At 54.1% G+C, this 12,561-nt stretch overlaps 2 protein-coding genes across 3 annotated transcripts; both read left to right on the forward strand.

Moving 5' to 3' along the window:
• Positions 1 to 3,745, forward strand: PV07_01952 (uncharacterized protein). Its single transcript, XM_016388534.1, has 3 exons — positions 1 to 217; positions 265 to 1,057; positions 1,104 to 3,745. Exons 1-3 carry the CDS (start codon positions 135 to 137, stop codon positions 2,886 to 2,888), a joined length of 2,661 nt encoding a protein of 886 aa, XP_016255462.1. The 5' UTR covers positions 1 to 134; the 3' UTR covers positions 2,889 to 3,745.
• Positions 3,746 to 8,222: 4,477 nt separating this feature from the next.
• Positions 8,223 to 12,477, forward strand: PV07_01953. Of its 2 annotated transcripts, XM_016388535.1 has the most exons (4): positions 8,223 to 8,646; positions 8,791 to 9,255; positions 9,309 to 10,968; positions 11,016 to 12,477. In XM_016388535.1, exons 1-4 carry the CDS (start codon positions 8,508 to 8,510, stop codon positions 12,181 to 12,183), a joined length of 3,432 nt encoding a protein of 1,143 aa, XP_016255463.1. In that variant the 5' UTR covers positions 8,223 to 8,507; the 3' UTR covers positions 12,184 to 12,477. The 2 variants fall into 2 exon arrangements, with proteins under 2 accessions (XP_016255463.1, XP_016255464.1); XM_016388536.1 differs by having other exon boundaries at positions 8,223 to 9,255.
• The last annotated feature ends 84 nt before the right edge of the window (positions 12,478 to 12,561 follow it).

Consider the following 12,561-nt stretch of genomic DNA (forward strand, 5'->3'; position numbering starts at 1 on the left):
CTCCGTCCTCTCCGCATGAACAACCAATGTGTCCTCCAACCGGTCAATGTTGACGTTTGTGGGTGATTGTCGAAGCACTGTCATGATAATGAAGTCTCGCAGAATCGTGGAAGAGTCTTCGAAACTTTGCGAACATGGCAGGTCCACGGTCCGACGACAGCAATGCATCTGACCTTGACTTGATCAGCGCGGAGGAGACTGGTGATATCTCTTCAAGGTAATGTCTATGATTGGAGTTACATGGTTTTGCTAATGTCTGGACAGCAGAGCACCCAATCTGCTGGACTCAAGGACACCGGCTCGCCCTACAAGCACTTCCCCCGTCTCACAATCGCGATCGAGGAAGACACCGTCGACGGTAACATCCGTACGGCTCTCTTCCAACGGGGAGGCGGCCGAGACAAGTACCAGTACTGAAGAGGGTGACTTTCACAATCCTGAACACGTCGGCCAAAAAGACGATGGTCCACTCGACTGGTATGTCGAAGGGCCAGGCAGGCGGGTCGGTTACGACGACATGACTGCCATCGATTGGATTTACGAGTATACCAAAGAGCGACAACGACTGAGAAAACTTCTGGCACACTATACGGGCCTGGTTGGGAACCTGAGACAGCTGCTTGACGCCAGCCATGTTTGGTTCGTCCTCGTGGCGAGCGGGATCTCCGTGGGTTGCGTCGCAGCTTTCATCAACATTGCCTCGGACTGGCTGGGCGACATCAAGACAGGCTATTGCAAGAAGGGAGTCGGCGGCGGAGACTTCTACCTGAACAAGCAGTTCTGCTGTTGGGGTCACGACGAATTTGCTCAATGTCAAGATTGGACTCCATGGCCTGCGGCGTTGGGGATAAGAGCCAAGGCCGCCCAGTTCGTTATGGGCTACATTTTCTTCATTGTTTTTTCTATCCTGTTTGCGGTTTCAGCGGCGGTCCTCGTTAAACATTACTCGATATATGCCCAGCATAGCGGTATAGCGGAAATCAAGACCGTCCTGGGAGGTTTCGTCATCAGACGATTTCTCGGCACATGGACTCTGATCACGAAGTCTTTTGGTTTGGTGAGTTCATTCATGGATCTTCTTGAAGGCGAGCTGACTTGGACAGATCCTCGCCGTCTCTTCGGGCATGTGGCTTGGTAAAGAAGGGCCATTCGTCCATCTGGCTTGCTGCTGCGCCAATATTATCATGAAGCCATTCGAATCATTGAGCCAGAACGAAGCCCGAAAGCGAGAAGTCCTCTCCGCTGCAGCTGCGTCTGGTATCTCCGTTGCCTTTGGTGCACCTATCGGCGGTGTCCTATTCTCTCTGGAGCAGCTGGCCTATTACTTCCCGGACAAGACTATGTGGCAATCGTTTGTTTGCGCGATGGTGGCAGCAGTGACGCTGCAGGCTTTAAATCCTTTCCATACCGGAAAAATTGTCCTGTATCAAGTCACCTACACGACGGGTTGGCACAGCTTCGAACTTGCGCCATTCATTCTCCTCGGCATCATCGGTGGAGTATATGGTGGATTGTTCATCAAACTGAACATGTTAGTGGCACGACTGCGCAAGTCTGCAAATTATCCATTTCGCAACAGGCCCCTGCTGGAAATATTGGTTGTCTCCGCCATCTCTGCAGTCATCAACTATCCGAACCTCTTCATGCGGGCCCAACTGTCTGAATTGGTGTATTATCTATTTGCAGAGTGTGCCACTATCGGGAACAACGACATCTTTGGTCTCTGTCGTGCCACAACTGCGGGAGCTTTGTCGATGGCGTGGCTCTTGATCGCAGCTTCATTGCTAGGTTTCTTGCTGGCGAGCGTCACATTTGGCCTGCAAATTCCGGCAGGCATCATTCTCCCCTCTCTGGCCATTGGCGCACTCTATGGAAGAACACTTGGTGTGGTTGTTGAGCTGATACACAAACACTTTTCGACATCCTTGTTGTTCGCTGCTTGCGAACCTGACGTTCCCTGTGTTACTCCGGGCACATACGCCATCGTCGGAGCTGCTTCAGCGCTGGCCGGGGTCACAAGGATGACCGTCTCGATTGTCGTCATCATGTTTGAACTAACAGGCGCCCTTACTTATGTCTTGCCAATCATGATTGCAGTCATGCTTGCAAAATGGATCGGAGATGTCTTCTCCACACGTGGCATCTACGAGTCTTGGATTCAATTCAACGAATACCCATATCTCGAAAACAAGGACGACGCAACTATGCCTCACGTCCTCGTTTCCAGTCTGATGACGAGAGTGGAGGAAATGAAGTGCTTAGATGCCAATCGGCTGTATACTGTCGAGGACCTGCAAAACATTCTGAGAACAACATCTTATCGAGGTTTTCCGGTGGTCTCGTTCAGGAAGGCAGTAGGCGATGTCACTGAAACAGGTTCACACCGGCAGTACCCGCGCGAGAACACTCTTCTAGGGTACATCTCTCGGGTTGAACTGGCGTTCGCGCTGGAGCGGATGATGCATCCTAGCAGTCACCAATCCAGACCCGGGGCTGAAACGATTGTTGATCCAAGAACCCCCTGTTATTTCACCTACCATCCCGACATTGCCGCAGGTTCTGGAATCGACCTGCGGCCTTGGATGGACCAGACACCCATCACGCTCAACGCGAACAGCTCACTCCAACTGGCGGTGCATATGTTCCAGAAGCTGGGGCTTCGATACCTCCTTTTCGTTGAGCGCGGCGCTTTCAGAGGCATGCTCACCAAAAAGGATGTTTGGTGGATCTTGTCCGCATCGGCAGACGGACGCAAGGCTGGTGGGTTTGTTGCCGATGCAGAAACCGTTCGAGACTCTGCTCTGGAGGACGACGAAGGCCCCGAGGAAGCGAGAGGCCTTCTTCAGGCAGACTCAGAGGATCCAGATCCTCAAAGAATGCCGACTTAATCAAACTTTTCTTTGCCAGAGTCTGGACCCTCCACTTTTGCCTTTTTCTCATGGACATGAGAGACCGTCAAATAACTGTACAGCTGAACTGGATTCGAACTTCGGACGCCTGACAGTGAAATACCCGGAGAGCGGAAGACTCGTCCGGCAGAAGGTCTAGTCAACGCGGGATCCTCGCTGGATATCGCCCGCGAGAGCCTACCAGCTGTGTACGAGTCCAGAAGGGGGCGTGCCGTTTCAGGAGTCTAGTCCAAAGCATCTATCTTCCAGGGTGATGGAGCCACGGTGCAACTTTCTCCTTGCACAATCAATCTCCCGAAACAATCAGACCCAGCCTCTCTTGTATGCACAAAGTTACCAGGTTGGAGGTCTTGTCAGTAGACCGCGATACTCCGTAGACGACCCAGCGGGAAAGGCCTAGAAGCCCAGCTGATCATCCGCTCCCTAGAAAGTCTGGAATATCGCTTAGAAAGACATTGGCCCACGCTACATATGGCGCGTGTCCCACACATCTCTAGGTTGAGTTTTGGCGAACTTTAGGGCCCTGACAGCAGAACTACCACGAGGCGAAGACGCAATATATTGTCGTCGTCGGCCGCAACAAAAGGGGGCAGTGCATAATTGGCCATCTCTCAGAGACTGGGGCCTCCTTGCCTACGGGAAAAACAGGGCAGGCAGGAGAAAATTGGGGGCGAGACCTATGCGAGTGAGCTGAGCCGAGCCTCGCGTTGTACCTGTGCTCCTCCTGACGATCCCTTTTCCCGCAACCGAAATGATCAGCAACAACGTGTCAATTCACATGGGTTCAAGAAGCGAAGCATGCCGAATTAGCAGTTCAATGCGCGTTGCACCGATAACGGCAGACTAATGCGCAGGCCGTAAACTTCTAACACCCCTTGTGACTAACGACATACAGGTACTGCTAGAGTCTGCAATGATAACTTAGCCTGCTCTGGCCTCAAACTCAGGTCCCTCGAAAACGGGCACGGCGAAGATTTCGAATCTGTTGCGAAGCGGCGACCCAAACGGGTCATGATTGTCGTGCGCCACGAGGTACTAAGCGAACATCCACTTGTCCACTGGTGGGAAAGAGCACGGCACGGGGAACGATTGGACTTCGATGGTGCCAAAAGAAAACGCCCCCGGCTGCTTCTTCCAGTAATCGCTCAACAGCAGCTAAGAGAGTACGGACTCGTGCTTGCTGAATCCGTCTTGTCGCTCAGGTTCGCCTACCGCACAGTCGCCGTGGTTCCTCTCAGTGGTGAAGATGTCAGATACATGTATTTCTATACCCGACTCAATGAAATCTCCAAGCGATACAACGGAACTTGTTAGCTGAGTCGCCGTCAGCTTGTCACTGCGCGGTAGCCGGAACCTCTGGACAAAGTGCTTATCCACCCGGGTCTCGACCAGGACAGGAACATAATTTTGACTGGCGACCTCGCAGAGACTCAGGTTCCAAACGAACTCAAATGGGCTTCAGGGGGGGGGGGAGTCATGACTTTGCCGCGGCCGTGCTGAGCCCTGCGGCGACTTGATACGAGGATTCGACCTTCTATCGACCACTTTGGTGACGATTTCCCAGCTCCAATTTTCACGCCGCGATCTTTGGAATCGACGAGTTCCTCAGGACCAGTCACCGTTGTAGAATGCCTGCCTTCGCCTAGAATGGCAGCCGCCGTTTCTTGTTACATCACTTCAGTGGGGAGCCATCTCTTCCTACCGGTGTCGATCACTTCGATTTGACGTACAATGGTGTAGATTTGAGGGCGATCGAGGGACCGCGTTGCAAAAGTTGAGAATCATTGGTACGCAGAAGGAAAAACTCTCAGTCTGTAGACTCCACGCCCCTCCACTCAAGCACGTTGCTGCAGCTGCACACGTTTTTTTGGTTACCACTAGGGACTCAGAACGTCGTTGGGCCAGGAAGGACAGACAAGAAAGTCCTAATCGATGGTCCCAAAGCTGCGGACCTCAGGTCGAAGCATAATGCCCACTTTAATGCAGGAAGAATGGGGGTTTTCCTCTGGAGCCGATGGAATCCTTCACGAGCCACGAGGAGAAAGGATGACAAGCGACATGGCTCTGAGAATCCTTCAGTCGCTCGTCTCGACTTGCTCTGCGCCGATTGCGGATGCAAAAAGTGTCCAGGGTAATACTTGTCGGTTTTGCAAGGCTGCCCGGTAATACTTGAAGGGAGATTCAATATGGTTTGTGCCTGGAGGGGGATTGGGCCCTTGCGAGTTGCAACCACAGAATGGGAAAGGAAAGGGCCAATCTGAAATGGCCATACCCTTCCCTTGCAAGACGCTTCGGATTGGTCACCAACCCCTTGGTGTTTGGGTGCCTGTGCCCGCTGCCATCGACGCAGCAAATCCGAAATGTGGGAGCTTCAGGAACCGGCGATCCTTGCCGCGAACGAACCCAAACGCTGGGCTTTTGCGAGGCGTCACCTTCCACAATCAACAGGTCTGATAGGAGCCCGAACGCCACAATCCCGCCCTGCCTCCTCAAAGGCTCAAAGCGTGCGAGCATCTTGGAACGGGCCATTGTGGATAGACACTGCGTCCGGAGTACTCAGAACTCACTTACTCGTACACCCGGGCGATCAGGGGGTTAGAAGTGTACGGAGCACTGAGGAGTGAGGACTGAGAACAGCTCATGCAAAAGTCATGCCACCATATCTCGCTTACAGGAACAGAGTGAGAGGTGTCTGTGCACTCTGAAACGAACTGCTCAGGTACTATGGTTCTATCTAACAATGCCGGCAGTTTGAGGGGATGAAACCCGTTGCCCTAGTCTCTCGGTTGGGCGATTGGATTGGGGAATCTGATGAACAACTATCTGGATTGCTAGTCACTTCCCCGGGTGCCCTAACCCTGGACTTCGCAGCACCGGTAGTGAGGATGGGTTTGAGAAGTAAAGCGATGGAAGGGAGCCGAATGCACGAGCGCTCTTACTGCCCGCGACTATGTAACTTTCACTGGGTATCTGCGAGTACGTTTCTTTACATGCCAGAGTGTCTTGCGAGATGGTGAGTGGTACGTAATTTGCTGACGGTGGCGACTGTAGCTCTCACGCTTCACGCTTCACGCTGTTGGCCTTGCCTACTATCGCTCATGTACTTGGTCGAAAGAAGGCAAGTATGCGCAGGGCCATCGACACACGACGCCAGGCCGCTGTATCCTTCTCTGCCCGTGAACAGTCTCGTGAAAGTCCTTCGCATCGGGCTGCTTGCGCCACATGACGAGGTTCTCTATAGCGATGGACAAATGAGACGAGCTCGAGGACGAGGGCCATGGCATGACCACTGCAATCCTGGACACCAACGGCAACGACGACATGGCGATTGAGTCGGTACCTGAACCAGCCGGATGCTTTGGGAAAAGGTCCCCGGCGGAGGTATGCAAGTGGTTGGGTCCTTTTACGTATCGCTCTCTGGGCAGCCGTGGGGCCAATATGGCAGTCAGTTGTGCCTTCGTACGGAGTATTCATGCAGGAACCCCTGTCAGTGGCACCTTATAGACATGGGCCACCCTGTTTCGCCTATGAGGATTGAGCCGGGGGCCTCCTGAGGACGTCTGCGGTTGAACGTTGAGGACACAAGCCACGCTTTCTTGGGCTGCTTGCAGTCCTCATGGATGATGGCATCATGACACAGAATCAACGAGATCACTAGTGTATACGATGCAGATTCACTCTCCCCAGAACAGAAAGGACCGTGGGAAGGCGTCCCCGAATTGCACAATGCCCGTCCCCCAGCTGACTCGAGACCAGCTTCTTCCCAGATATTGTTGGCAATCCAACCAACCCGCCAACACGCCTGGCTTGGTCTAATTCAGGGATTTCATGCGACGGATCAACCATGTTTTGCCTTCTCAGGAGGCCCAAAAATCGAGGCATCAGGCATGAAGGCATAGGTTTCCTCCCGGGGTTCCCTTTGCCCTTCAGTTCCGCAGAGAAAGAGGGAACAATAGAGATACATACCGAATACAAACGAGCCATCGCTTAATATGCTGCAAGTCAAGGTCTAGCTCTGTCGATCAGTCATTTCAGAGGCACAGGTAGGTGCGAAGGAACGTGGTTTGAGATCATATTAGCTCTCGTCACGACACGGGAAATTTCGATAAAAGTGGAAGGGGATGATGCCCAAGGGACTATTTTTCCTTTCGCCCTGCTCCACCCGCCCAGAAGGCAAAGGCGTCTGCTAATGTTGGCCAACACCGTCGACCGTTGAGCGAAGTGTTGTGTGGTACCTTACATTTGGCGAGTCCATTGTTCCTAGTGTTCCTGCTGGCATGTCGCAAGGTTCCCCCTGCCTGTGTGGCCGTTGGCCCCCATGGGCAATGTCAACGCCGACAAAGGGCCATCACGCCCAGGTATGTACTACTGTAACGGTTATGCCTGGCTCGCTGCGTGTGTACCTACGAGTATACGGGGTCTGTCCTTGTGGGCACAATGTTCCGAACCCTTCTCCTCGACCTGTCCACGGGGGTTGTCCGTGACGTTGAGTTCCTGCCGTCGTGGGCCCGTTTCCTTTGCCAGGAGCCACAGGTGTCAAAAACCGAGGCTACCAGGCTTGGACTTCCGACGCGTCGTTTCTGGGGGATGTCTTGGGGGGAGGCTCGAGAGTCCAGGATAGGGCCGGAACAGCTAGCTCGAGACCTTCAGGTAACGTTGGTTGACATTTCCCCTTGGTGCTTTACCTGGCAAGGAAAGCCTGGACGCAGATCACTACTGCAACACGACGCCCCCCCAGAGAAAGCCTCCCCTCGAATGGCAGGTGGGAAGAGACGTGAATCGCCCCGCCAGTGTCGGGATCCCATGCAGCATTAGCATCAGTGGCATCCTCCGATGGCCCCCGCTGCTGTGCCTGCCCTGAGCCCTCTCGCAGCCTTTCAAAGGGGGTTGCCTGGGGTCCTCGCTGGTTTCTGGGTCTAATAGCGCCTAATGCCGGCTCCATGGCGCCGGCTGAGTCTCTTTCCCACAGCGGCATGGTTCCAGGCGCTCGGTGCAACACCATCTCCATGCCCGGTGCTGGTATGGAGCACGGAGCATGCCCCCAGGCCCTCAGATGCCTCTTCGCTCGTCCACAGACAGTTGAGCTTCTCCACCACTGCACGGTCACAGGCCCCTCCAGCCTGGCAAACTTGTCTTGACATGACATCCGCCGTCCCAAAGCAGGGCTCCACACAGCGTTGCGCCATGGGATTCCCCCACCGAGCCGGTTCAACTGGTTAGAATCGATCGTGCCTCATGGTCTCATATGCTAAGGTGCTCGTGGTCAGTGATGAATGAGAGTGCCCCCCCACAGAGGCCGGGTTGACCGTGTCGGAGAGAAAGAAGCAGCATCCACCATTTTCAGACGGCCAAAGTGCTACTTCCCTCCAAGTCCCCCAAGCAGCAATCCAAGTGCAATACTATACTCTAGCCATTGTAACCCCCCTCTGGATTCTATTCTCATTATCCCCGTCCTCCCGAAGTGCCCACTGAGGAAACAAAATTGAAAGGCCTCCACGTGGTTACCGATCTCCCCTAGTTCTCTCAGGATCTTCCCTCTGGATGAAATTGGTCTGACGCTAGAGTGGGAGAGCACTGCCAGTCGGGCATCTCTTTTCCATGACCAAACACGATCGCTCCTACTCCAGCGCCGAGGTGTCGAGAGAGACCACCGAAAACCTCTACGAGTTGGGACTTCTCAATCGTCCTCGTTCAAGGTCTCGGACAAGCACAAACGATTCGAAACCGGCCCACCACTGTAAGACCTCCAGCAGCAGCGTTCCTTTTTCTTGCGGCGGCGAAACTCCCTTCCTCCAGCGTTGCTTTTCCACAGTCAATTAGTGTTTCAGCAGGACAAAGCGAGGAAAACGATAGAACTGACTCATGGTGTTGTACCTCCCAGACCAGGTCTCGCGAGCCCGTCACGACGGATATCCTCCTCGCGCGGCCTCATCACTGGGCGCCTCTTCTCACAATTCGACCTTCAAGCAGTCTAGTATTTCCTCGGGCACATTGGGTAGACCGCATACCCCGAACAACCATCGTCCGCGTACGAGGGACCAACGGCCGCCTCCTTCCCCCACGACAAGCGTTCCTGGAGCTGGGCATCCCATGGCCGGCATGCTCGACTCCGACCGCTCACGATCACGACGAGAAAGGACATTTGTTGGAGGGGAATGCGCCGCTTGCGAAGAGCTGCTGGAACATACACTGAGGGGGGAGAGGGTTCTACAGTTCTCCTGTGGCCATGTCGCCCACGAGGCTTGCTTCTACGAATACATTCGCGACTCGGACTCCCAATATTGCCCAACATGCGACGCTCCCTTGAGTCTGGATTCTTTCCGCGGTGGCAGCATCCTGGATCTGAGTGAGTGCCCTCGTTGCCGGTCTGCTCAGATCACTTCTAACCGAACTTCATAGCCAAACTGAGTAATATGGTCCGAGCCGTCGCTTCCAAAGATGTATCTTCACCAAGGAGTTCACAAAATACACCCATGCCTTGGGAGCCCAGTAGGCAGGTGGTCCAGGACGACACTTACAGCTCACAAGCTGTGAGTGAAAGACTCAGCCGCGAGAACCCCAACCGAGACAGTCGAGATAGCCAAAGAATGCGCATCGAACGCCTCGGCATCGGTCATGGCACCGGTCATGGCACCGGTCATGGCACTCTCGGATCACAGACTCATTCACGTAACGACAGCGGCAATGCCTCCTCGACCGACTACGCCAATGACCATGCGGGTCATCCACGAAAGCACGATTATGACCTCCACGCTATGGAAACCACCGTCCCAGGAACTCAGACCAAAGATATGAAGCAGCCCATCCCGGTCCCTATTGTCACCGTTCGCAGTGAGTATCCGACCTTGACTCGGTCCCGTCAACAGCAGACTGTTACGTGCCTCGTTACTATTGAAGTTCCCGAAGGTAAATTCCATGGTCAACTCGAAGAAATGCAGAACACGCCTCCGGTCCCACCCCTTCCCAGCGACTCTGGCGTCGGTATTCCAGCAATGCATAGACACCAGGAAATCCAGCGGCCACCTCTCGCGTACGAGTCTTCAGAAATCCTTGACGAAATTACCGAAGAACTGAGGATGCGTGTGGATAATTGGCATGGGCTCGAGTTTCAGAGATTTGGAAAATTACGCCTGCATAGTGTCATCAGGGTGGGCAAGGACCGTCACTCCTGGCAAGAGCTTGAGTGCTACCTGTTCGGAGAGATGCTCATTTGTGTCAAGGAGAAGAAGAACGCTCAGCCTCCATTGATCACCGATTCCGGCCGCAAACTGACGAGATGCACACTGAAAGGCTCGATTCTGATCAAGAAACACTTGCGGCAGGTGCATGCATCTCCAGACGAGTGCATCTTGACGTTGAATTTGTCCGTGGCCGAGCTGCCTACATTCCATCTTTTGTTCCAGGACCGAGACAAGCTGGAAATCTGGCAACGAGCTCTGCGAGACCTTCATGCCACCGAGCCCTCTCCGCGTTTCAACCAGGACTACGAACCGGACACCTCCGGCACGGATGAGGAAGAGTACGGCCGGCAGACCACGCGCAATGTCCGACGTGTGCCTTCAGTTGCCTCGTCCTACGGAGGACCCAGGTCGGCTACGACGGCAGCCACGGAATATTCGATGTCGAAGAACATGGTCGATAAGCGGGTTCCTCCCTCACTCCACGTCCCCATAGACATTGTCGTTGTCATTCCTGTGTCTTCCTCGATGCAAGGTCTGAAAATTACCCTTCTGAGGGATACACTGCGTTTCCTGGTGCACAACTTGGGCGACCGCGATCGGATGGGTCTCGTCACCTTTGGTTCGAGTGGCGGAGGAGTTCCGGTGGTTGGGATGACCACCAAGACGTGGAGTGGATGGAACAAAGTGCTGAATTCGATTCGACCCGTTGGACAGAAGAGTTTGCGGGCGGACGTGGTGGATGGCGCCAATGTGGCCATGGATCTCTTGATGCAACGCAAAGCCGCAAATCCGATCTCGACTATCCTCCTGATCAGCGATTCCTCGACATCCGAAATGGAAGGCGTGGATTTCGTTGTTCAGAGAGCCGAAGCTGCAAAGTATGTTCTCGACTGTCTCGTGTTCTTCTCTCTGCTAACTGCCCCAGGGTCGGTATATACTCTTTTGGCCTGGGTCTCACCCACAAACCAGAGAGCATGCTTGAGCTGTCGAGTCGGACAAAAGCATCGTATCTTTACGTCAAGGATTGGATGATGCTCCGCGAATGTGCGGGTGGCGTCCTGGGCGCGCTTCAGTCGATATCTCACCAGAACGTGAAGCTCAAGCTCAAGTTGCCTGAAGGATCGCCCGCGAAGTTCGTCAAAATCAACGGTGCTCTCCAGACGACGAAGAGAGCCACCGGTCGGGATGCAGAGGCAAGCTTGGGAGACCTCCATTTTGGCGACAAACGCGACGTGCTGGTGCAGTTGGTGATCGACCCGGACACCTCGACCTCGGAGCCTGCACCACAGGATGCTTGGGAATCGATAGTGTCGGGTCTCGAAGCTCTGGGTGGTTCCCTTGATACCGATGATCAGAGGATTCAAAGCGTGGAGGAACTGCCATTGCTCCAAGCGGATCTCTCCTTTGGCGATCTGCACCGGGAAGGCTCCATGGTGCAATTACCCCGGCCATCACTCCTGACCATCACCATGTTACCCTCGAATCGTCGCTCGCGCCAGAATGGAAGACCGCCAACACCTCCCATCCCTCCCCATCCATCCATCGTGCAAAGGCGCATGGAGCTGCTGACGTCCGACATGCTGAGTCGCTCCCTCACTCTTGTCCAGCGCGGTCAGCACGAGCGTGCGCATCACCTGTTGAACGAAACAAGAACTATTCTGAAAGGGTTGGCGAAAGGCGGGCTGCCACCACTGCCTCCAGGCGCCACTCATCCGGTCAATAAACGCCACAGTCCGCAGTCAAAAGCCGGAAGTCCCAGAGCTGCCACCCCGGACCACGCCCGCGACCACAGCCCCCATTCAGACGCCAGCACCCCTATTCCGCGCTCGACTAATGTTGATCACACCATCATGAATGCTCTCGACGCCGACATCGAAGCCAGCCTTGAGTGGATCAACCATCCCGCCGTGTTCTCACGCGACTCACGCAAAGCAGTTCTCCAGGCCATTGGAGTGATCTCGTCCCAACGGGCTTATACCTTTAGAACTGCATCCGAATCCTTATGGGCGGAACGAGTCACCGGGGTCAAGAGGCTCACGGAGCAGTCGAGGGAATGGAGGGAGACAGGCGACGACGCTCTGACTGAAGAGTAATGAGGCCTTTACGACATGATTCTATGTACAAATTCCTCCCATATGTGCATGTTCATTTTCTTGATTATGTTGCCTGTTCTAAGATCAGCGAAGAAAGAACCCCCTGTGTGGAGCGAAAGAGCTTACTACAGCACTTCAAAAGTTGAGCGGTTCCATGTGTTTTGTTTTGGAGTATTATACCCAATGTAACAGAAGCGGCTTGATGATAGCGGTCAAAGCGACATTCCATAGATTACGCCCTGCTCGGTGCATAGTATTGCAGCTGTCAAATCTCCATCGCACTTGGACATAGTATTCTCGCGCACTGCACATGTAGAGATGATGTCGGGAGACCAATTGTCGCCTTTCCTCGTGTTCAATGTATGTTTGATAGACCGG

The sequence above is a fragment of the Cladophialophora immunda genome, assembly GCF_000835495.1.
Source record: "Cladophialophora immunda strain CBS 83496 unplaced genomic scaffold supercont1.1, whole genome shotgun sequence".
NCBI classification, from domain to species: domain Eukaryota; kingdom Fungi; phylum Ascomycota; class Eurotiomycetes; order Chaetothyriales; family Herpotrichiellaceae; genus Cladophialophora; species Cladophialophora immunda.